Source organism: Dryas octopetala, chromosome 3, assembly GCF_963921425.1.
Source record: "Dryas octopetala chromosome 3, drDryOcto1.1, whole genome shotgun sequence".
In the NCBI taxonomy this organism is placed as follows: domain Eukaryota; kingdom Viridiplantae; phylum Streptophyta; class Magnoliopsida; order Rosales; family Rosaceae; genus Dryas; species Dryas octopetala.
In genome coordinates this window covers 27,067,820-27,089,648 of record NC_141368.1, presented here as the reverse complement: position 1 = coordinate 27,089,648, position 21,829 = coordinate 27,067,820, and the positions used below count along the sequence as shown (strand labels likewise).

Sequence of the window (21,829 nt, the reverse complement as noted above, 5' to 3'; positions counted from 1 at the left end):
CATTCCTCAATTATTTCATTTCTTTAATTTTGATACTTGATACTTATTCCAAATAAATACTCAAACTATTATTTTTTTTAATTTCATTTTTAAAATTTTATTTTGTTCTAATAGTTTTCCATCACATCATACTCACAAGAATTTTTCTTTAAAGAGAATGTTTGTATTTTTCAAAATTTGTAAATATCAATATAGTGTCGATATGTGTCAATACAAATATGTTGATAATGTGTTAAGTGTCAACACAAATAATATGCTGCAGCAAGTTTTGGAGTTTTATATCGACACACTGTCAATCTATGTCGGCACTGTATCTACATCCGTAAATTTTGAAAAATGAAACATAGAGAGAAGACTGATACTCACAATTTAGTAAAACATAATTATTTCAATTAATTAATATTATTATTTACTTTTTTTTGAAAAAAAACCAATTAACAAGCGCGAAAACCGATCAAAAATTTGGTTCATGGAGCGTTATTGCTGTCTAAAATTTGAAAAGACTTTCTCGTCTCTCTATAGTCTGAGAGAGTCCAGGGAGACTAGAGACCCTCCAATTTTGTCGCCACTTTCCGAGAAAATGGGGAAGAAACGCCGCGTTCCGGAGGTCCTCTGGAGGCTCTTCGGGGACCGCGCACGCACGTTAGCCAACACCGTCACCTCCTTACTCCCTCCTCCTCATTCCTCTTCGTCGTCCGCCACCGTCGATAAATGTCGTTTCTGCAAGGGTCGCCGTTGCCTCAGCTGCTGCTGCACCGGACCCAACAACGACATGTCGTTTCTCCTCCGACCCAACGACCCCTCCGATTACCGCAAGCTCCTCAACCATTGCTTCGCTGTCGTCTCGGAAAACGCGCCCCCACTTACTCGCTTTTCTCCTGACTCTCACTGGTCCCAAAAGGAGGTACCTTTTACTTTACACACCTGCTTTATATATATATATATATATGTATATATATGTTTGTGTATTTGTATAAGTAAGTGATTGGAGGTTACTATGTTCAGATTGTTAGAGCGGTCATTGAAGTGATGATGGTTGAGCAACCTCAGTCTTCCAATGTGATATGCAGTGGTTATGATAAGGTAAATACCTATGTTTTTCTTTGTATTTTAAATTTTTTGGAAATTTATTATATATATATATATATATATAAACCTTATATTTGTTGTTTATATTTGACAGTGTAACCAGTCAAGCCCAATTGTGGAACTTCTAACTTCTTCGGCTTGGTGTCTTCTTTTAGAAAGGGTATGTTACACATTGATTAATTGTTCTTTCTTTTTCTGTTTTTTGTATTTTTTTTTTGTATTTTTTTTTTTTATACAGGGAAGTGAGATTCGAACCTGGGACCTCTCGAACATTGTGGAGAGAGAAATACTTAATGATGTACATAAGTTATATGTATGAATTTTAATTAAGGGTGAAACTTTGGTTTGGCAGGTTGGGGATGGTATTATGGTCTATTTACTAAGGAATGCATCAATATTTTTGCCCATTCGGCGTAAGGAACACCAGCAGGTGACAGGTCCAACTATAAATAACTTACATCTTAAGGAGTTGAAGCGCACACCGCAGTCACAACATCAGCAGTCATCGCTTGGTCCATGTGGTAATCGAGTTTATAATGTAATATATTATGTTTTGAAGTGCTCTAAAGATGTGCACATGTATTAAACTATCTCAAGAATATTATAATACATATACATGCAGTTGTGGCATGTATGTAGGTGAAAGTATGATCAAATTTTGCAACATGTCATTGTGTGTTTCAGCTTGTATGCAGGGCAATTTCTTTTCTTTTTGGGTCTGTGCTTGCAGCTGAATTGCTCAATTTTTTAAAAATATTGGAGTATAAATCTATTGGGTATTAGACTTCTTAAACATTTAGCTCAACAAGTCAACAGATTCTGCAATTCTATAAATTACACATAAGGAATAGAGAATATAAGACAAATTCTTATTCTTCAAAGAGGTGAAATATAGCTAAAATATTAATTAATTAATAGGGTCATCTTTTAACATGTTACTCATTGATCATGGATCTTAGTTATATGCCTCAGCATAATTGCATGATTTATGGCGTTAACAATACCTATTTTTTCTTGGTCTGCTCTTATTCAATGTTTCTATGTATATGTTGATTTATAATGTGTTCTAATGGAGTCACTTCTTTTATTGTGATCTCTTCTTCTTGACTCTGATTTGGTTGTCTTTAAGCTTTTTGGTGTTCTGTTTATTTATTTATTTTTTTCTTTCTCATTTCTAGCATCAATCCTTAAAGGATGATAGAATACCACAACATTAGTGATTGAATTGCAACTTTATCTCAGGACCCCGGAAAAAGAGGGATAGAGATGATAACGTTCACTCAATGTTGCTTAGACATCAGTTCGGTAGTTCTTTCAGCATTGATGAAACCTTTAGTTCTGTTACCTGCAATGGCGAATGCAATCATAATGGATTTCATAGAAATAAACATAGCCGTATGGGTTTTTCTGAAGCAGCTACACCAACAAGCAGCACTGTTACCAATGATTATGAAGATAATTTAAAACCAGAACTTAAACAGAGTTCAGAAAGGCTTAGAAAGCGTTCAAGACCATTTGGTTGGCAGCGCTGCAGGAAGCGCATGCAATTACCTTGTCAAGAAATCAGTGTTAAGGGTCCTGTCACAACAATTCTTTCTGATAAAGAAAGCTTACCTGGGAGGCTTTTGTGTGGTCATTATGATAAAAAGGTGCTTTGGAAAACCCCTCAAATTTCTTATCCATATTTGGTCCTAAATGTTGGAGGGTTATAGACTTCATTCAAGTTTCTTTCTGTGTATTTTCTATTTTCATGTGATTTTCTCAAGTTTTTTTATGGCAGTGCTCTTGTTTGGGTTTCCAAGTTTCCCAAAAGGTTGCCAAAGGGGCTGAAATAGACAGAAAATCCCTGTTCTTTAACTTGGAATGTTCTCCATCAGTTTTTCCAAGAAAACGTATCCTTTTGTACTTGCTTTGTTATATATTTGTTTATTTATACAGCATATGTGTTTTTGTTGTCATTTTGAAATGTGATGAGACCCATGGGTAGAACTTGCCCTTGAAAACCGGTTTGCAAGGGAAGGGTGCCCTAGAGCTCATCTACTATCCCAAGGTGTTCTATGTTTCTAATGTAGGATATTTGCATCCTAACATTCTACCACGCTTCTGTGCTCGACGTCCTCGTTGGCTCACTCTATCGACACTAGCCCGATGGTAGCCATTTCTTATTAGGTAGCTTTCACTCACCTACTAGTATTCAGTGACTTGATATTATGCCCATACATAATACCAGTGTCATTTTAATCTAGCCTATAGGTCTTCCTTTCGTGGACTCTGGCCCAGTTGTGCGGTGAAATCTGCTCTGCTACTATTTTGATGAGACCCATGGGTAGAACTTGCCCTTGAAAACTGGCTTGCTCGGGAAGGGTCCACAAGAGCTCATATACTATCCCAAGATGTTCTATTTTTCCAATGTTGGATATTTGGATCCTAACAAAATGTGCCTTACCATCTCTGTATATATCATCTCTATAAGTAGCAATTTTTTCATGCTTAATTGCCCTGAAAAATGATTGATTCTTTGTTTTTTTTTTCATAGTACAAACTTTTTCCCAAGATACATAGGCCTTATGAGTTCCTGCTGATTTTTTTTTTTTCTTTAAAAAACAATATTCAATGTGTTGCCCTTAATAATTTTCAGATGTGCTGAATTCTTTAAAGCCCGATTCTGTCAGTTCAGAGTCTCTTGTTAAGAGTATTTTTGGCATATCTGACATAGGAAGTACTCAGTCAAAGACATGTCCTCGTGACAGTGGTCTTTGTCTTATGGGTTCTTCATGCCTGTAAGTAGCTCATTATACGTGATAACACTTTAAAGTTAGATAGGAGCTTAAATTTATTTATGCTGTTGTTCAGGAATAATGGTTTGTTTTGTAAGTTTGGTGCTGCCTTGTGTTTTGGCTTGCAATTTCTGTTTGGTATCTGTTTTAGTTGTTTATCTGTATATGGAATACTTACATGGTAGATTTTAGTAACTAGCCAGCATTTAATGACTATTTTCTTCATCAATTAAGTTCTTTTAAGCACATGGTGCAGTATCCATAGTTCTTTTGATTTCAATATAAAAGATATGCCTTCAGTAGGATAGTTATATGAGAAAGTGTGTCCTATTTATTTTATTTTATTTTATTTTGATTATCTTTGTCCTAAACAAAAATGATAGTGATTGTGGCAATGAAAGAGTATTTGCTACCTTTTTGTGATGTGCTCTGTTTTGGTTTCTGTCAACTAGATGGGACCAGACTTTGGCTAGATATGTTGATGACAATTATTTGAGGATTCTTTAATGGTTTAAGTTTTTTGATTTGGAGCACAAAAGTCTGAAGGCTATGCTGAACTATATATGTGAAATCGTTATTTGGATTTCTATGGTCATCATAGGCCTGAAACCTGTGTTTTAAGTCATTTGTATATATGTTTTTCTTTTTTGGATTTCTGTGGTGCGTGTCTGGGGTGGGAGTATTTATTTAGATCATTATGGTCATCTTAGTCCTGTAAGCTTTGTTTTTAAGTCATTTTTCATATGTGTTTTTCTTTTTGGATCTTTGTGTCTGTGTGTTTGTTGTCTTCCTATGGAGCTTTGTTTTTAACGTTAATTGCTTGTTTATGGTTTCCAGGTATCATTCACTTGTGAAGTTGCTTAAAACTCTCATACGCAGAGTTCAGTTTTGCCATCATTTGAGATTATTGGAGAAGCATTGTGGTGTTTCATCTCGAAATCAGAATGCTATTAAAAATTGTGGTTGCATCTTCGAGGTCAGCATTATATTTGGAAATTGTGTGAGATGTATGATGTTGTAAGAGGCATGCAACTGACTTACTGAGAAATGTCTCTGAAGGGCTCATGCTTTATTATTTTTTGACATGGTGACACCTTGGTGCTTTTTGCACAATTTAACATTTTTTGAAGTGACAATTTTCTAGTATCCAAATAATTTATATTTCATGATTTATGTCTTGACATACTTTCCCCTTTGTTGTAAGAAAAGTAACATAATTTTGACTTTCATCTTCAGGGAGAAAAGTACGGTGTACTCGAGAAATCCCAGTGTTGTATGACTGATTATTGCAATAAATCTCCAGAAGCCGCTGATTCTCAGTCTGAGGCAATTAAGTCTTACTGCTTGAAAAGTCAGGTGGTATCGTTTATATGGGCTGTTTGTAGAAGTATTGTTCCTCCAGATTTGCTAGGAACTCCTTCTAATTGGAGAATATTGAGGAGAAATATTTCCAAGTTCATTCGGCTGAGAAGATTTGAAAAAATTTCTTTAAAGCAATGCATGCATAAATTGAAAACATCTAGGTTCCCATTTTTATCAAAAAAACATGATTTCTGCTGCAAGAATAATCAGGCACTAAAACATGGTGTGGAAGGAAAAAGATTAGGCATTCATAAGGAATCCACTAAATTGAATTATGCCCCACATCTTGTAAAACAGAAACTCTTAGAAAGCTGGATTTATTGGTTATTTTCATTTATAATTGTGCCATTGTTGCAAGCCAACTTCTATGTTACTGAAAGTCAGCATGGGAAGCAAGATGTATTTTATTATCAAAAGTCGGTTTGGGAGAAGGTGAAGGATAAGGCTGTTACTTGCATGAAAGATCAGAGCTATCATTACTTGGATTACGCAGAAACTAGAAGCATAATAAGAAACAGATCATTTGGTTTTTCAAAGCTCCGGATCTGTCCAAAAGAATGTGGAGTGAGGTTGCTAGCAAATTTAAAAGCACCATCACGAATTCCAGGGAAAGAGTTCTCTTTGGCATATCAGTCTAGTGGAATACTAAGAAGAACAAAAATGCATCAGAAAAGGGTCAGATTTGAACATTTCAAGCCTGTCAATCGTGTTCTTCGCAATACACATGCTGTTCTAAAAGCTATACAGTTGAAAGAGCCAGATAAATTAGGATCATCAGTGTTTGATTACAATGATGTCTACAGAAAGTTATGCCCTTTTCTAATTGGTTTGAAGAATGGGTCGATGACAATTCCTGATGTATTTATTGTTGTTTCTGATGTATCAAAAGCTTTTGATTCTGTTGACCAGGATAAACTGCTTTGTGTAATGAAAGATGTCATAAGAATGGATGAATATTTTCTGAAACAGTCTCATCAAGTTCTTTGCACGAAGAGGTCTCTGTGGGTTCATGAGAACTTTGCTGTAGTGGATCAAAATACCAACGCAAGATTTAAATCTTCTGTCTCATTTCGATCATTGCATACTGTCCTTATTAATCAGGTAACTTTATGTGTGTTTTGGAAAACGTGTGGCTATTATTTTGAAACAACTTTTTTTTTTCCTGCTGAATATGTTACTATATCCTGTGCTCTTTTTTGTCAGTTTATAGTTTATATATGTATGAACTGATTCGTCCCTATTAAAGTTAAAGCATACTACCCAAAACCAATTGGCAATTATGATGAGGCCATTATATTATAGGTTGTAGACTTGTAGTGCAAGGCTTGAAATACCCAATGTGGGATTTTATATCTCAACATACCCTCTCATGTGATGCTGAACTGAGCTGAACACATGGATTAATATTATTGGGTGGCATGGAGCCCATGTGGCTGATACCGTGATAAAGTTTGTTGGCATAATACTGTTCCCAAAAGCTTAAGTTGTTAGGGAATGGGCCAAAAATGTATGTGCATCAAGCTAACAATGCCAAACCCATCCATATTGTTTATTTACAAGAAAAATAAATTGCTTAATATCAAATGTAGTATGCAAAAGTCTAATTGAACATTCAAATGAATCGGTGCTGATTTGTCAGGATTTCAAATTTACCACTCCGAAGTTTGAAAATTAGTAAATTTCCCCAACCTTGATTATTCTTTTAATGAAAGTCTGTTTCTCACTAAAAACAAAAAGGTTGATAATGGGGAAGGGATGAAAATTTGTGTAGTTGCTTATAATTCTTCAGCATTTTAATGGATTATCATCCCTTGTTCTTTTTAGATTGTGGGAAACTTAGCTTGAGCTGATAGTTATGTTTTCTGATGCTTAGGAGTGTAGCAGGTCTGTGAAGAAGGAGGAGCTCTTTTTTAATCTAAATGAGCACGTGAAGCGCAATGTGCTGCAATTAGATAAAAAGTTCTATTTGCAAGGTGTTGGTATTCCTCAAGGAAGTGTTTTGTCTTCTTTGCTTTGCTCATTATACTATGGACATATGGATAGGAATGTGATCTTTCCATTTCTTGAAAAAGCTTGGGAACCTGTGACAATGGATTTATCAAGAGGACACAATTTTCAAGTTGCTTTTGCTGCAGAGAGTGGGAGTGAGGATAAAATTGCCTCATCCTCTAGTTATATTCTACTTAGATTTATTGATGACTTTCTTTTCATTTCAACCTCAAAGAAGCAGGCTGCTAACTTCTTCTCCAGGTTGCAAAGAGGATTTCGGGATTACAACTGCTACATGAATGAGAAAAAGTTTTGTGTAAATTTTGATATTGGACACATGCCAGGGCTGCCATCTAATAGGGTGTGCTCCAGTGAAGATGGCATCTCATTTCTTCGATGGAGTGGTTTGCTTATCAATTCTTGCACTCTTGAAGTTCAGGCAGACTACACAAAGTTAATTTCCATACATGATTAATTTTAAATTTATGAATTTATTGGGTTTAATACTATGCTTAAAAACTATATGCACACACTGCCGAAGAGGTTACAAATTATTCGTATCTACCAAAAAAATGTTTTTTTTATTTTTTATTTTCTGTTGTTCTAGGGTGATAAATGTCTGTTGCATCTTTGTTATGGTATAGGACTTTGTAATGGTAACACTATGATGAACTGTTAGTCAAAACAAATATCATTTATCCTCTGCGTTACTTCAGTTTCTTGGGTAACTTTGTTCTTATGAAAAAAATAAAAAGTTTCTGATCAAGTAACTTGTTTCATCTGTTTATCAGGTACTTGAATAACCATTTAAGTTCCTCGCTTACTGTCCGCTGGCATCGCAGTCCTGGTCATCACTTAAAGGCAAAATTGTGCGACTATATGAGACCTAAATGTCATCCCATATTCTTTGATTCCAACATTAATTCAGCATCTGTTGTGAGATTAAACATCTACCAAGCATTCCTGCTTTGTGCAATGAAGTTTCACTGTTATGTTCGTGATTTATCATACATCTGCAAACTTGGCACTAGATCCTATGCTAACATTATTGAAAGATCTTTGAGGTATGCTTGTATTACTTTGTCTTTTATCTTCACATAATCTATGGATGTTAGTTGAAATTTAATTATTGATTAAGACCTTGATACACTCAAATCTAGCCATAACTGGATTTTCTTACGATGTATCTCATACAAATTTTGCTTATTTTCAAGTATAAAAAGATTTCTACTTCTTTTCTTCTTTTTAGGAGTTATGGTCTTTGTGTTATATTGATTTTAGGTATATGCATGCGCTCATAAAGAGAAGGATGCGTTCTGTGTATACTGGTTCTAACTTCCACCCGATTCTTCAATTGGAAGAGGGAGAAGTTGAATGGCTTGGCTTATTTGCTTATATCCAAGTATTGAAGAGAAAACAATCGCGGCACAAGGAGTTGCTTTCCTTATTGAAGTCTAAGTTGTTAAATCATAAGATAACGGGGTCTGTGTCTTCTCAGCTAAGTTATGCAGTTGACAGATCACACTCCTCTCTACTCTGGAAGATCAAGTATTAGAAGATTCTTAAAGGTATGTACATATTTCTCTCCACTTTTGTCATCAAATCACCACTGTCACGGCCTTATCAACTGTATTAATGTTTGGATATTTTCATGAAATTTGAAAAAGCTATCTGGCGTATTAGATTTTTTTAGTGTTTGTTATATACTTATATGATATATCCCAATATCCCATACCATATCTGTGGTGATAAGAGTATAAGACTATACTATTGTCAATTGTTGTGGTAGATAAAAGACTTATTCATATTTCTGCACAGCTATGTGTCTTTCCTTCGGTTTCTTTAAGTTTCACATGCTTATTGAATTTCAAACATTCTGCGCATTCTCTGCAGTTTTACTTTGTATATTTGGCACAATCATGTTAGTCATACATCCATTGGGAAAATTTGTTTAAGTGGTTTACGTTCATTATATATCTTTTTCAAATCCAGTTTATTTTGCAACTTTTGCATTTAAAAGATTTGGAAAGCAAATGAGGTTAACTCTATTGTCTCTTTAATTTTATTGCAAAATTTAATTTCAGTTCTTCTGTCAGTGGCTGCATATTTTCTTTAACTGTATCAATCTTGTTCGGGTTTAAAAATTCAAAGTAGTGGATCTTTCATTTGTTATAAAGCACAAAGCATCTGAGGGTGAAATTTATAAGTGTAATGCCACATCTCTCACAGGTGATGCTTATTTCTATAGATCACATTTCTCCCTTATGGGAGGTGTGGTCTGCAATGTGGTGCAAATAGTTTTATGGAGTTTACAAATTTAGGTTGTTTAATCTCCACTTGCCAATGAGTCGTTTATATGAAAAATTGACCAAACTCTTTTCTTTTGCAGGTGATAGAGCACATACCCCAATTGTAAACAATTTCAGCTTTAGCTTGCCTGATTCATACAAAGCAAATAGAGTTTGAGAATAGACTGCGGATTGAATTATGAAACTAGATTTTTGTTAATAGCAATACAGATTTTTAGGGAGCTATTTTAAGAAAATATCAATGTAATGTACTATAACTTATACTATATACAAACTGCATTTCATTTCATGCGGTTAAACTGAACAGTAGGGGTTAGGTGAAAAGCTTTGATCCTCCAATTTTCTTTGTTAGCTTCATGTTCTGACTTTCATGTGTAGCTAGCTTGAAGTTCTATTTTGCCCAATTGCATTTGCATAAAGAGAAAAGAAACAAAAAAAAAAAAATTCAAGTTTGGTTAATGATTTGCTTCTTGATCATGGCATTACAAAACCAATTAGTTTGATTCATTTCTCCGAATTCCAAAACCTTGCTCAATCGGACTCCAAATTTTGGCTTTACAGCTTGTGGCTTACGAATCCAAAGTATCCAAATAAGTAACTCGAATTAAGATTAAAGGCTTTTTAATACTTAACTACCTAAACTTTGTGGTTGATCTCACTTGATCACCACCTATCAAAAAAATTGTAGAATTTTCACCTTAATTTAAAATTTGTTGCAATGTTAGACTTTGGCTAGATTATGTCACTTTTTGTTAACAATAAGGATGATTTGCTTCTTTTATAAGGCGGTGGCACGCCCGCACTAAGAGACACTGCGTGGAAAACCCTTGGCCCGACATGTGGCCGGGGATTGTTTTTTAGTACAAAACATTTACATAAGGTCATTTTTTGCTGACTAATTCTAATCTTGGCTTTATTGTACTTTATCTACCTAGACTTTGGAGTCAATTTCACTTTACCACCTAACAAAAAAATGTGTTAATTTACCACCTCAATTTAAATTTTTTTCAATGTCAGAGCTTAGACAATTTCATCACACTTTATGCTAAAAATAAGCATTTGCGTTGTACGTGACCCCCTTTTAATAAAAGGGTTTTTGGTCTTTTTATGTCTAATTGGAAGTATATTTAGAAGATTTTCATTGTAAAAGAATGGAACTCGGCCGAAGTGGATACGGCCCTAACTGACTTCTAGTCAAACAATAATTTGGCCGAGAGAAAGGATGACTTTGCTCGGCCTGGGTTTTTTTCTTACCTAATATGGCGTTAGGACTTCACTCGTTTGTGTATACTCTAACTCTATGATTTGACTCAAAAGTACTAACTATGGGCTGAGGGTATTTTGACTTAAGTAAAAACAGTAACTTTAATATTGAAAAGAAATCTAATATGAAAGGGGTGTGGTTGGTAAGTTACAGTAGTTCTCACTGCAAATCCGACCATGAGTCCAACTCCCTTTTACACGCTAGTCAAAGAAAAGTGAGACCTTTGGGTTTTAAACTAAAATAAAGACAGGAAAAAGGTTTTAGCAAATCTCAAGCATGAAATAATCTAAGCTATAAAAGTAAAGAAAATAAAGCCTTTCTGAGATTCACAAAAGAACTTTCATTACAATAGCAACAAAGACATAAATTGCTTCTATGAGACAAGAAACAAAATAAACTAGAAACAAATCCGAAAACAAAACAACTTGCAAACTAAGAACTACCTTGAAACTAAGTAAATAATGAAAGGTAAGAAAGAGAGACAAGACAAAACGAGAAGCTTGAAGATTCAGATTTAGAATCAGAATTGCCGTTTTTGGAGTTTGGTGTGTTTTTCTTGGGGTTGATGCTGATCATATTTCTTTTTGAAGCATCCTTTATATAGGCCTTTTTGGATTATGGTTTCAGTGATCCCTTTTTTGGATGTACACCACGTGTAGGGCCTTCTTTGTGCTCACCAAACCTCTTGCCTTCATGTCGATCATCCATTGTCTCCTCTTGGTGCCACATTTATCATTTTCCAGCTATGGCAATCATAGAGTTAGAGTATACTCTTATCGGCCGAGAAGCAGGTTATGCTTTTATACTCTTATCATTCTTTTTGTTTACGTGGTGGGCTTGGTGAGATTCCACGTGGCAATTCAATTGCTGGTCCCAACAGTAAAGATTTTAGGATAGAACAACTAATTAGATGCATAGTAATTGGAGTTAACTAAATGTGGGTTGATTGCGCTGTGCATAGAAAGTGAAGTAGTATGTAATGAGTGTCACAAGTGTAAAGTAATTTTGGTCAAACATATTAGAGCTATTTGAGACTTGAGAGTGCTTTTGTAGAAACTCCGCTTTTGCTCTAAGTGTTTTTTCGCAAAATGTTCTTTGAATCACTATTCACTTATTAAGGATATATTGACCAAGTTCTTGTATAGGAAGCCTAAAATGTTTTATAATTTAAAAATACTTTCAACAATTTCTATTAAAAGCTATCAAAAACATTTTGATTATTTGAAATTAGTACCAAACAAACCCTCATATAGGTAAAGGTCTTATAACGTGAGTGGTAGTTCGATGAGACTTTGACTTTTGTCTCACCTTTTTTTGAATTAAAAAAGAGGTGAGGGGAATATGTGTAATCTTTCTATGAAACCAAATAAATTACCATTCATTAACTAAAGAAAGTTAATTGTTGGGAATTGTAATTCTAGTAGTAATAAGTATCTCAGTAGTGTTTGGTAAAAAGAAAAAAAAAAAGTTGAAAGTGCTTTCAAGAGATGGTAATTTTCGAGAAACCATTTCTAAGTACATTTATATGAAGAATTTTAATTTTTAATAAAAAAACTTTATGTTTTAAAAGTACTATTAATAAAAGCACTGAAGGCACCCCCTAACCCTTTATTAGTGTCAAACTCAATTTTGTTGGCTTTGTTCGCCCATGTTCTTCTATAGCCATGAGGTTTGTTATTCGTGATGGTCATAAGATTCTTCTTCTTTTGTTCAATTGTTCTTATGGATGAGGAGTTGGGTTATAGAAATGGGCTCTTGCATGCTCATCGTGCTCGTTTCACTAATATTTGTATGGAGGGAGACTCAAAACTCTTGATTTACTGCATCAATAATTCATGTGTTGTGCCATGGTGAATTCACTCCATCTTATAGGGATATTCATCACCTTGCTTTGTCTTTTGATTGAATTAACTAACCAAATTTCAAAATTGTCATGAGATTGTAAATGACATTAAACCCAAAGATCAAATTAACATAATATAAATCAGACCAAATATGAATTCCGGTTAAAACACAAGACTAAAATGTAGTTTATCAATTATTTCACAATAAGTAAAACATGACATGTGTAATAATTAATGATTAATAATTTAAGATATAAATTTGGAATCTCTAATATTATTTGTAAGATAAAAGAGCATTAGTTCTTATTGGCATTCCACACGTGTTACACTTCCGTGAGAGTAGCACACAAAATGTGTACCACTCGCGTGGAGGACTATTACTATTCGCTTATTACTATATCATATGCATATTTCTTCGGTCTGTTTGGCTACGCAGGAAACGCAGAGGCAGTGCGCTTGAGAGAGAGAACACAGACACAAAATTAGGGTTTCTTGAGAATGGCATTTGCTAATCGAATCCGATCGACCCTCCCTCTCGTCCACAAGATTCTCACCAAATCCGACTCAGTCTCCGCCGCCAAGGCCTCCGCTGCCCACCGTGCTGTGCTTTGCCCTACTTTCACCAATTCTGAGGTACTAAGATTCAAAAACACAGAGAACGTAGAAAAAAAAAAAAAACAGTTTTCGCTGTATTATGTGTCTGATCTAGTTTGCTTACTTTCTCCGATTTTGCTTACTTTCATTTTCATTTTCATTTCCAATTTTGTTTCTGAATGCCGAAAAATGTACGTTAACTGAGCCAAACAGCTTGATTAGAATCGGTGGAATTTTTAAAGTAATTTCTTTCATTTTCCTATTTTTTAATGGAATAAGATTTATTGTGTTTTTGTTGATATAAAATTAGAATAAAACTTTAGGATGCCTTTATTTCAACTGTAGTTGAATTGTTGGAATGTGTGGACTGATTGTTTCACATTTTGTATTTACAGTTGTCAGGGAATTTTTCTACCGCGGCAGCAAAGAAGGAAGCGAAGGTTAAGGTAGTTGCACTCTTTGGCTTTCAACATTTTCTGGGATTATATAAAAGCATCATATACTTCTTATTGTGCAGGGGTTCGATACTTATACATTTGTTGTATGTGTTTTTATTAATTTATTCTTTACCCATGAACATTGAATTGATTTTAACTTGTTTGTAGCTGTCATGGTATATTTTGTGTTATAAATATATTTTAAAACAAATTATGGTGCCATTAAAGAAAAAAAGGTATCAACTTATGTTTCATGGTACATTAAGATTCAGTTGACGTATAATTAAGTTCTATCAAATGTCAATGATATAGAACGGAAACTGACGTATGTGCTTAAGCATACTTCTTGTGTCAGAAATCAATCTTATTAAATTGATTTGTTTTGCTGTGATATGCCAGGTGCCTCTGGCTTTGTATGGGGGCTCTGGGAACTATGCTACTGCTTTGTACATTGCTGCAGTAAAATCTAATGCCTTGGACAAGGTTGAATCTGAGATTTTTGACCTGGTCGAGGCTATAAAGAAAAGTCCTACCTTTTCTCACTTCACAAAGGATTTGTCAGTGGCTAAAGATATTAGAGTGAAGGCAATCAACGACATTGCTTCTCAAGCTACATTTTCAGATGTTACAAAGAACTTTTTGGGTATGATTAGTGGTTTGTTGTATTTCTTTCTAGTATCTCTCATATCCATAGTTTGATTATACTTATGAAAATTGAAAAGTTGCATGTGCTTTTTTTTTTTTTGTTTTAGTTAAACAATGCATCTGTTTTTACTTATTGTTTCTTTTACATATGGCCACCTGTTAACCCTGAGTTTTGTGTAATGTAATTGCTTTATGCCAGACTGGCAAGTAGTTTTATCATGAGTGAGCACATATATGTTATTTTTTCATTAATGTTATTGTGTTGCAGAATGGTAGGAGAGCGAGTTTGGCCTGGTGCATTCTTTATATAAATAGATATGCGATTAAAGAAACTTTGCACTCAGATATGACGAGGACTTACTGTTATTGTTATTATTGATGGTGTCATGTTCTGATGGTTATAGGTAATTTTGAATTGGGGATTCTGTATATTCTAATAAGCATGGTTTAGGGGGGCATTTGGTACTCTTTCTAAAAACAGTTTTTTTGTTTTCATTAGTTATATTTATAGAGTAAGGAAGAATATTTTGAAAACACTTTTTGAATAGAATACCAAACACCCCCTAGTTTTCCAAAGAAAATGGGCTGATGCAAACCCTGATTTTGTGGTAGTTGTTATTAATAATGGTTTCAAAGGTGTTTTGAGGCATGCCCATTGTGAAAGAGGAATGCTATAAGCCGTCCTCTGTTTCGCAAAATGCCCAAGAAGCATACACCTCTGTCTTTAAGGTTTTCTGAATTCCCTGTTTTCCAAGAGGCATATGCCTCTTGAGATAGTTTTCTTTTAATGCCCTAAGGACAACTGAGCTTCTTTTAGAAAAACAAAGATAGGATCAGATAAACTAAAATAAAAGTATGATGCGCTTTGCTCCCGATAGAAAGTTGAATACCAAAGACCCTAACCCCAAATCAGTTTCCTCTTTTAGCAGCTCCAAACCCAAATCCTAAGTAGCTCTAAGCCTCCATCCCCTAGTTATCATAGGCAGTTCCAACTTCCAAGTTGTCATTTGCATTTTATTTTCTTCTGCTTTTGTCTGCAAGTTTTGTTTTGTTTTTGTTTTTGTTTTATTAGTCTAAAGGATTTGGGTGAAAATTTGGTAATTGGCCTTGTGGAAGAAGGATTTGCTTGGAATTTGAAGGAGAAAAATACATGTCTGTAATCAACAAAGCAGTGGGGTATTCGTGGCTTAAATATATATATATATATATATTAACTATAATAATTAGGTCCTCAATGCAATGAGGCTCATGCCTTGCCTTGTCAGGACTTAAATGCCTGGTGTTACACCTTCGCCTTTGCAAACCTTGATTATTTTATCATCTATAGCTACAGATAGGACTGGTTTGTATGTGAGTAAATATAATTTTCTGCATTATATATGAAGACTGAAAATTTGACAACTACTTGAGCAAAATTTTGACCTGTGTATGTGCACTCACACTATGCTTTAATAACTGTCTTCTTTGAGAGATTTTATCATGATAGCATATGTATCCATTCAATTATGTTTTCCTTTCCTGGTTGATATATTACTCATCATTTTTTATACTTTTAATGCGAATTTTTCACATGGTTGCTTAACTTTTTTTTTTCTTTCCTGGTAGCTGAAAGCCGAAGGCATCATATTTTTATATTTTTAATTCCTTCTGTATTATATTTTTTTTATAGTCGTCCTGGCTGAGAATGGGAGGCTAAAGAACATTGAAACCATAGCAAACAGATTTAAGGAGTTGACCATGGCACATAAGGGAGAAGTGAAAGTTATTGTGACAACTGTAATGGTAAGTTGTGGTCCTTCAATGGGAAATTTCTTTTTCTTACTAGCATAACTCATACTGCCTAAACAAGGGCCTACTCCAAAAGAGGAAGATAGAACATGCCAATTTATTTGGGCAAGTGATATGATCTCTTGAGTTGGTGGTCCGTTATATTTATAATGGGACTGGTCATTAATGTGAAAGGTAGATGTAATTGATCAACATCTGTATTCTATATTTCTATGTAGTTTGGTATATAAAAAAGGAAGTTTTGATTTGGTGCAACACTTTTTGGATAAAAGTTTCCCATATGTAAAAATTTTCCAATTGGGAGAATTAGAAATGTTGTTTGCAATTATGGTTTTTGTATTTGAAATGGTGGGATTTGATATAGGATTGCCAATTGCAGGAAATACCTATAATTCATTGTATTTGTTCTATGTAACCTTGTGTTGGTGGTATAATGATTTGTGTCAAAGGTTGTTAACACTGAAATTAGTATAACAATTCGTATTCCCCAAAGCTTGTTCAAGACCTGTAAATAAGTCATTTCAGGACTTCAGGTCTGGTGCATGGTTTTGTTCTATGGTCAGTTAACTAAATAGGCTCATCAACTCACCTTTATGCTGCTTTTGCTTAAATCACATTTGTGCTGATTTGGGAAACAAAATCATTAATAGTCTTAAACTCACGGAAAAGCTTATTTTGTCATTAATCTGAGTGATTATGTTGTGTCTATCTTCTCTTATTGTTGAGGTGTTAGCTTGGGATGGTGTATGGGTTTGTTTTGTGTTTCTGCTCTTGTATTGTGTTTTGAGGTACCATTTGTTATGGCATGAATAGGCCCTGTTACAAATCAGCATTGGCAAGGCGACTTGGTTGATAATCGGTAATGTAATCTGCCAAGCGAGCATTAATGCATGCATGTTTGTATGACTGAGTTTGCCAAGTTTAGATTTTGGACCAGGTTTATCATAGATGTTCTTACGGGCTTATTTAAAAGTCCTGAAGTTTTTTTTTTTACATTTTTTCTTATGTTCAATTTTTGGGCCAACTGATTATTGCCCATATGTGAATTGGTGCAGTAGTACTTTTATCAGATTATTGTATAATTGCTATTTGTGAGCAGGCCCTCCCCTCTGAAGAGGAGAAAGAGTTGAAGGAGACAATGCAGGAGTTGCTTGGACAAGGGAAGAAGGTCCTTCTTGAACAGAAGGTATGTAATGTAGTGCTCTTTTCTTTTTTTGACCAATAATGTGTGGTCTTTTCATCTGCTCTTCAATGCACAAGTTTTTGTATAATCAATGGAAGTTTGACTCTTCTCTGTTTTACATGCCAGATCGATTACAGCATCTTGGGTGGTATTGTGGTTGAGTTTGATAGGAAGGTGTTTGACATGTCCATTAGGACTAGAGCACGACAGATGGAGAGGTACTTGCGGGAACCAGTAAACTTTGACAAGTTCTAAAAGGTGTTTTCAGATCCAGACTGCCTTCCCCATTTTTTCCTGTGTCAGTTATGGTCAAGGCTCTATGAAGGAAATGAATATTGTTTAATTTTGTGGCTTGAGAACCCTGGTTAAAAATTTAAAAAGATGGAAACCCATATGATCGGGATGCCATCTATTTGCAAATAAAAGCTTATTTTTCGACTTTGATGCTATTTTATGTTTGAACTCGTTTCTTGTTGAAGAAGTTGCGCCCAATTGCTGCTCAAAGATTTAATAAGATGTACATTGGCTGTGGTTTACTTTACAAGCGTTCCTTGACAGTCATTTCAATCTAGGATTATTGAAATATGAGTGCCATAAATGTTTCCACAGCTCCATATTGCTCACGAGGAGAAAGCACGATGCGAGTTCTTGCAAGTGATGAGCACATCACTAGCAGAAACTTGCATCAAAGATCCATTTGCTAATTAACCCGTGTAACGTCCTGAATGCTTTCAAGTATTTCTTTACTTGTAATGTGCTAAATAACAACCCACAGTTAAATTGCACCAACATATCACATCAATGTACCAGTGAAGTATGCTTAATAATGCCTTTGGGGTTAGCTCAAGTGGTGAGGGTGAGTGAGATTATGGTTAGGATTAGGATAGGTATGGATTCGATTCTCCAATGTAACAAAAAAGAGTATGTCTAATGATTTGGAGAAATTGAGAAAGGCTAATCACTTGGCTTGTGAAGAACGCGGTACTAGGCTGGACTATATACCTAATTGTATTGTCTGATGTCCGTACTTTTTTGTAGATGCATATAGGATGACCTAATTCTTGTATAGGTCCATTATACAATACCAAGACAGGGATTCTAAAAGTTAAAAAGAGCTCTAAAAATTTCAAAGAGTAAAACGAAATTCCAATTCAGTACAATTCAATACAATTTAGCATGGTCCAGTCCCACTAAAGTCTTCACTAGTTTTGGTAGTAGAACTCCAATAGTGGGTAGATGGCTGGAACAAATAAGATCAGATTAATATTAAGCTGAATTTTGTTCTTCAGGATGCTATATATTCTTCAAATTTCTTAGGGTAAACGTTAATGTCCATGGAAAGTGGACAACCCTGATGCACTCTTGTTCTTTCCTCTAGCCGTTAGGCCTCCTTTGTAACCAAGAAAATGGATAATCAAACCTCTGCAGATAATTTTTCTGAGTTCCAAGTTCTGTAATTGATTAGATAACAGATCAATCGGACCAAAATTGTAAGCTCTTGAAATGAACTAATCAACACTTTCTAGAAAACTATTGGGATATTAGATCTATCAAACACTCTTTGAAACTTGCATGTCATTGGGTGTCCAATATTGTCTATTACAAAAAAGAATACCAATGTACCAAACATGCATATATGACACAAAATTTTTTTCATGATATATATGACAGTTGAGGTTTATTGAGGAGATTCCTAGTGGTGAGCTTTGCATATTGCCAATCTATGTCCATGTGGATTCAATGATGGTAAAATTTATGTAGCTTTTTGTCTCATTAGTTTTGGTTTCTCATACCCTGCTCAACCTTTTCTTCTCCTTAAAATAGTATCAAGAGAATTATGATGGAGAAATCCATCATCTAGCTACAAACAAAGCTATAAAAGGTGAAACCAATTGTGGGGATCAAACCTGATGAATCTCTCCCCACCTTTCATTTGATGAGTTTCCTAAGTAGTACTGCTTTTTCAGCCCATGATGATGATCTGTTTGAAGTTCTCACTTCATGAAAGAATTTAGGAATTGGGTATTTAGTATTTACGTCTACCCAGATTTTAAGACCCAGATTCTATCTCAATGATGATACATATTGATCAGTTTTGTTTTGTTTTGTAGTAGTGTACAACTTTACAAGGTGTAACAGTGAATGAATTCAGGTGAGTTGGTCTTTCTTGTCTTTGTAACCAAGTATTATAGCATGTTGCTTGGGACAGGCTCAAAAGCATATGAGAGATTATATTCTATCTTGGACAGCTGTACAAAGCCATACAGAGACCAAGGCTTTTTCAAACATTTGAGTAGCTTGACAGTTTCCCACTGATCACTTTTTCTCCCAGAAAGAAAAAGAAAAAAGAAAAGAAAAAGAAAGTGACAGTCAGTTTTTGGTAAACAAATATAAGTAACTGAATTTCCTTGAATATATATCTGGAATTGAATAAGACTCCCCTGCAAATCTGATTTGCCATTTGGCTTGGAAAATGACTTGGTAGTCATCACAGATCTTAGCATGCAGGAAGAGGAGGATTAGGTAAGGACTGAGGAGAGAGACTGCCTCTGTCTCACAAAGGCAACTGTACATGACAGAACATAGGATGGGAAATCTGTGGGTATAATTTATAAATTAACTTTTTTTAATTTCAGGTTGTCTCTGTTTATCCAAAGAGAAGTATAGGCATGCATATTCCAAATTAACCAGAAAATTAAGAATCAGTTGGTTTACTAGCTTTCTTTCGTTTTATTTTTTCCGATTAATGGCACAATGATGGATCAGTGGAAGATTTACTACCATTTTACAATTAAATATGAGAAAATTAATGCAGGCCTGTTGTTAATAAAAGAAAACCACTGGCAATATAAGGATACATATATATAGAGAACTCATCGATCAGGTGCGCACCAATGAACATGCACACCTGTCTGAGTGCTCAAAAATGTTTTTCTTGCAATGCTCGCCGCTACTTCCTCTGTCGAGTTTTTAGGATAAACCCTCATCTTTTCAACCATCCCCTCTTAGGGTATAGAATGAGCTTAGTGGGGGCGTTATGTTAGGGTTTAACTCTGAAATTTTGGGCGGAGTTCAAAATCCCGAAGCTAATCTATAACATAAACGCTTTTGAACTAGCACCGAGCGCTCGGTAGTTGCAAAATTTTGTGCTTCCGAGCACTCGGCGTCAGGTACCAATGTGCGGATGTTCGCACCTGAATGGGTCTATAAATATATATATACATACTTACATATTATTAGTGAAGAATGTGAAGTTATATATATATTTAAAGGTTTTGCAAATGGTGCATAGTTTATGAATGAAATTCTAGTTTTGTGCAGTTCTTTAATGTTATTTTGGCTTAATTAGATCCAATTAAATCTTGTATCTACTTTAAGCAATGAACACAGTTATATGTTCGGATATGCCAGCTTTTGGATAAGAATGAACACCCATCTTTGAAAACAAGTATAGTTCAGTAGAATTAATTCTTAACATGCAGTGAATTGAAGGGAAAAAATAAACATCTGGTGCAGCTATATTATTCTGAATATAATTGGTTTTTGTTTCTTTTAATTTATGCATGGCAGTTGAGTTCAGTTAAAATGGACAGAAACGTACTTTGTATAAATTGGTAAAGTCTTGCAAAAGCAATTTTCTTTTTTCCTTTTTTGTCTTTTGCTTTTGGATCGAGGTCATTGGAGTTATGGTTGAATGATTAATTATATATCCCCACAAGACAAACTATTAATCAATATATTTGAGATCTGTATTTGTCTATTGTTTTCTGATAAGAGAAACAATTAGTTTTCATTTACTTTGAGTCTGGCAACTAATTAATTATTAAACCATTTATTTTATTGCATGCCATGCACTCTTGGTAAGATAAATATGTTTAATTTTGTTAGCAACAATCTTAACTTCTAATTTGAGATTGGGAATGCATTTTGACCAAAAGAGAACAACAGGGGTTCTTCAGATCCAAAATTGAGAACGTAATTTGCTTGAGAAGCATGTTTGGTAATTGTGTTAGCAATCCATATATAACACAAGAAAACTATTAAGTACAAACATCTGTCAAAAGTGCACCACTTGACTGAGTGTACAAAGAGTACTCTTGTACTCTCTCTCTCTCTCTCTAGATCTATCTCTAGGCTTATACTTCAAATTCACGTGTATGTTGAGAGGGGAGGGATGGTTGGTCTTCTTGTCTTTGACTCTTTCTTGTCTTTTTCGATGCATTTTTCTTCACTCAGAAGGTAATTATATGTAAATATATCATCTTTAATTCTATATGAGACAGCTACATTTTTGCTTCCACTTCACATAATAATCTCTCTCTCTCTCTCTCTCTCTCATATGGAATGGCATGGAGGTCCCCCTCCAATCCGTTTCCCACTCCACCCATCGACCAACAAACACAATCTCTCTCTATCGGTCTCTCTATCAAACTATAGCTTGTTGATATTCATATTTTAAGCAAACCCCACACAACCATATCACCATCATCATCACCATTACCACCCCATGAAGCCTTCTCATATCTTGACATCTTATATAGCTTTCTC

At 34.8% G+C, this 21,829-nt stretch overlaps 2 protein-coding genes across 3 annotated transcripts; both read left to right on the top strand.

Moving 5' to 3' along the window:
- The first annotated feature begins 533 nt into the window (after nucleotides 1-533).
- On the top strand, nucleotides 534-9,759 carry TERT (telomerase reverse transcriptase). Of its 2 annotated transcripts, XM_086237326.1 has the most exons (13): nucleotides 534-904; nucleotides 1,006-1,083; nucleotides 1,184-1,249; nucleotides 1,442-1,610; nucleotides 2,332-2,738; nucleotides 2,870-2,981; nucleotides 3,728-3,869; nucleotides 4,704-4,842; nucleotides 5,103-6,329; nucleotides 7,102-7,670; nucleotides 8,009-8,281; nucleotides 8,499-8,785; nucleotides 9,607-9,759. In XM_086237326.1, exons 1-12 carry the CDS (start codon nucleotides 581-583, stop codon nucleotides 8,770-8,772), a joined length of 3,780 nt encoding a protein of 1,259 aa, XP_086093452.1. In that variant the 5' UTR covers nucleotides 534-580; the 3' UTR covers nucleotides 8,773-8,785; nucleotides 9,607-9,759. The 2 variants fall into 2 exon arrangements, with proteins under 2 accessions (XP_086093452.1, XP_086093453.1); XM_086237327.1 differs by lacking the exons at nucleotides 534-904; nucleotides 1,006-1,083; nucleotides 1,184-1,249 and having other exon boundaries at nucleotides 1,488-1,627.
- Nucleotides 9,760-13,053: 3,294 nt separating this feature from the next.
- ATP5 (delta subunit of Mt ATP synthase) lies at nucleotides 13,054-17,730 on the top strand. The gene is made up of 6 exons (XM_086238455.1): nucleotides 13,054-13,267; nucleotides 13,624-13,674; nucleotides 14,065-14,308; nucleotides 15,980-16,092; nucleotides 17,198-17,284; nucleotides 17,408-17,730. Exons 1-6 carry the CDS (start codon nucleotides 13,133-13,135, stop codon nucleotides 17,534-17,536), a joined length of 759 nt encoding a protein of 252 aa, XP_086094581.1. The 5' UTR covers nucleotides 13,054-13,132; the 3' UTR covers nucleotides 17,537-17,730.
- The last annotated feature ends 4,099 nt before the right edge of the window (nucleotides 17,731-21,829 follow it).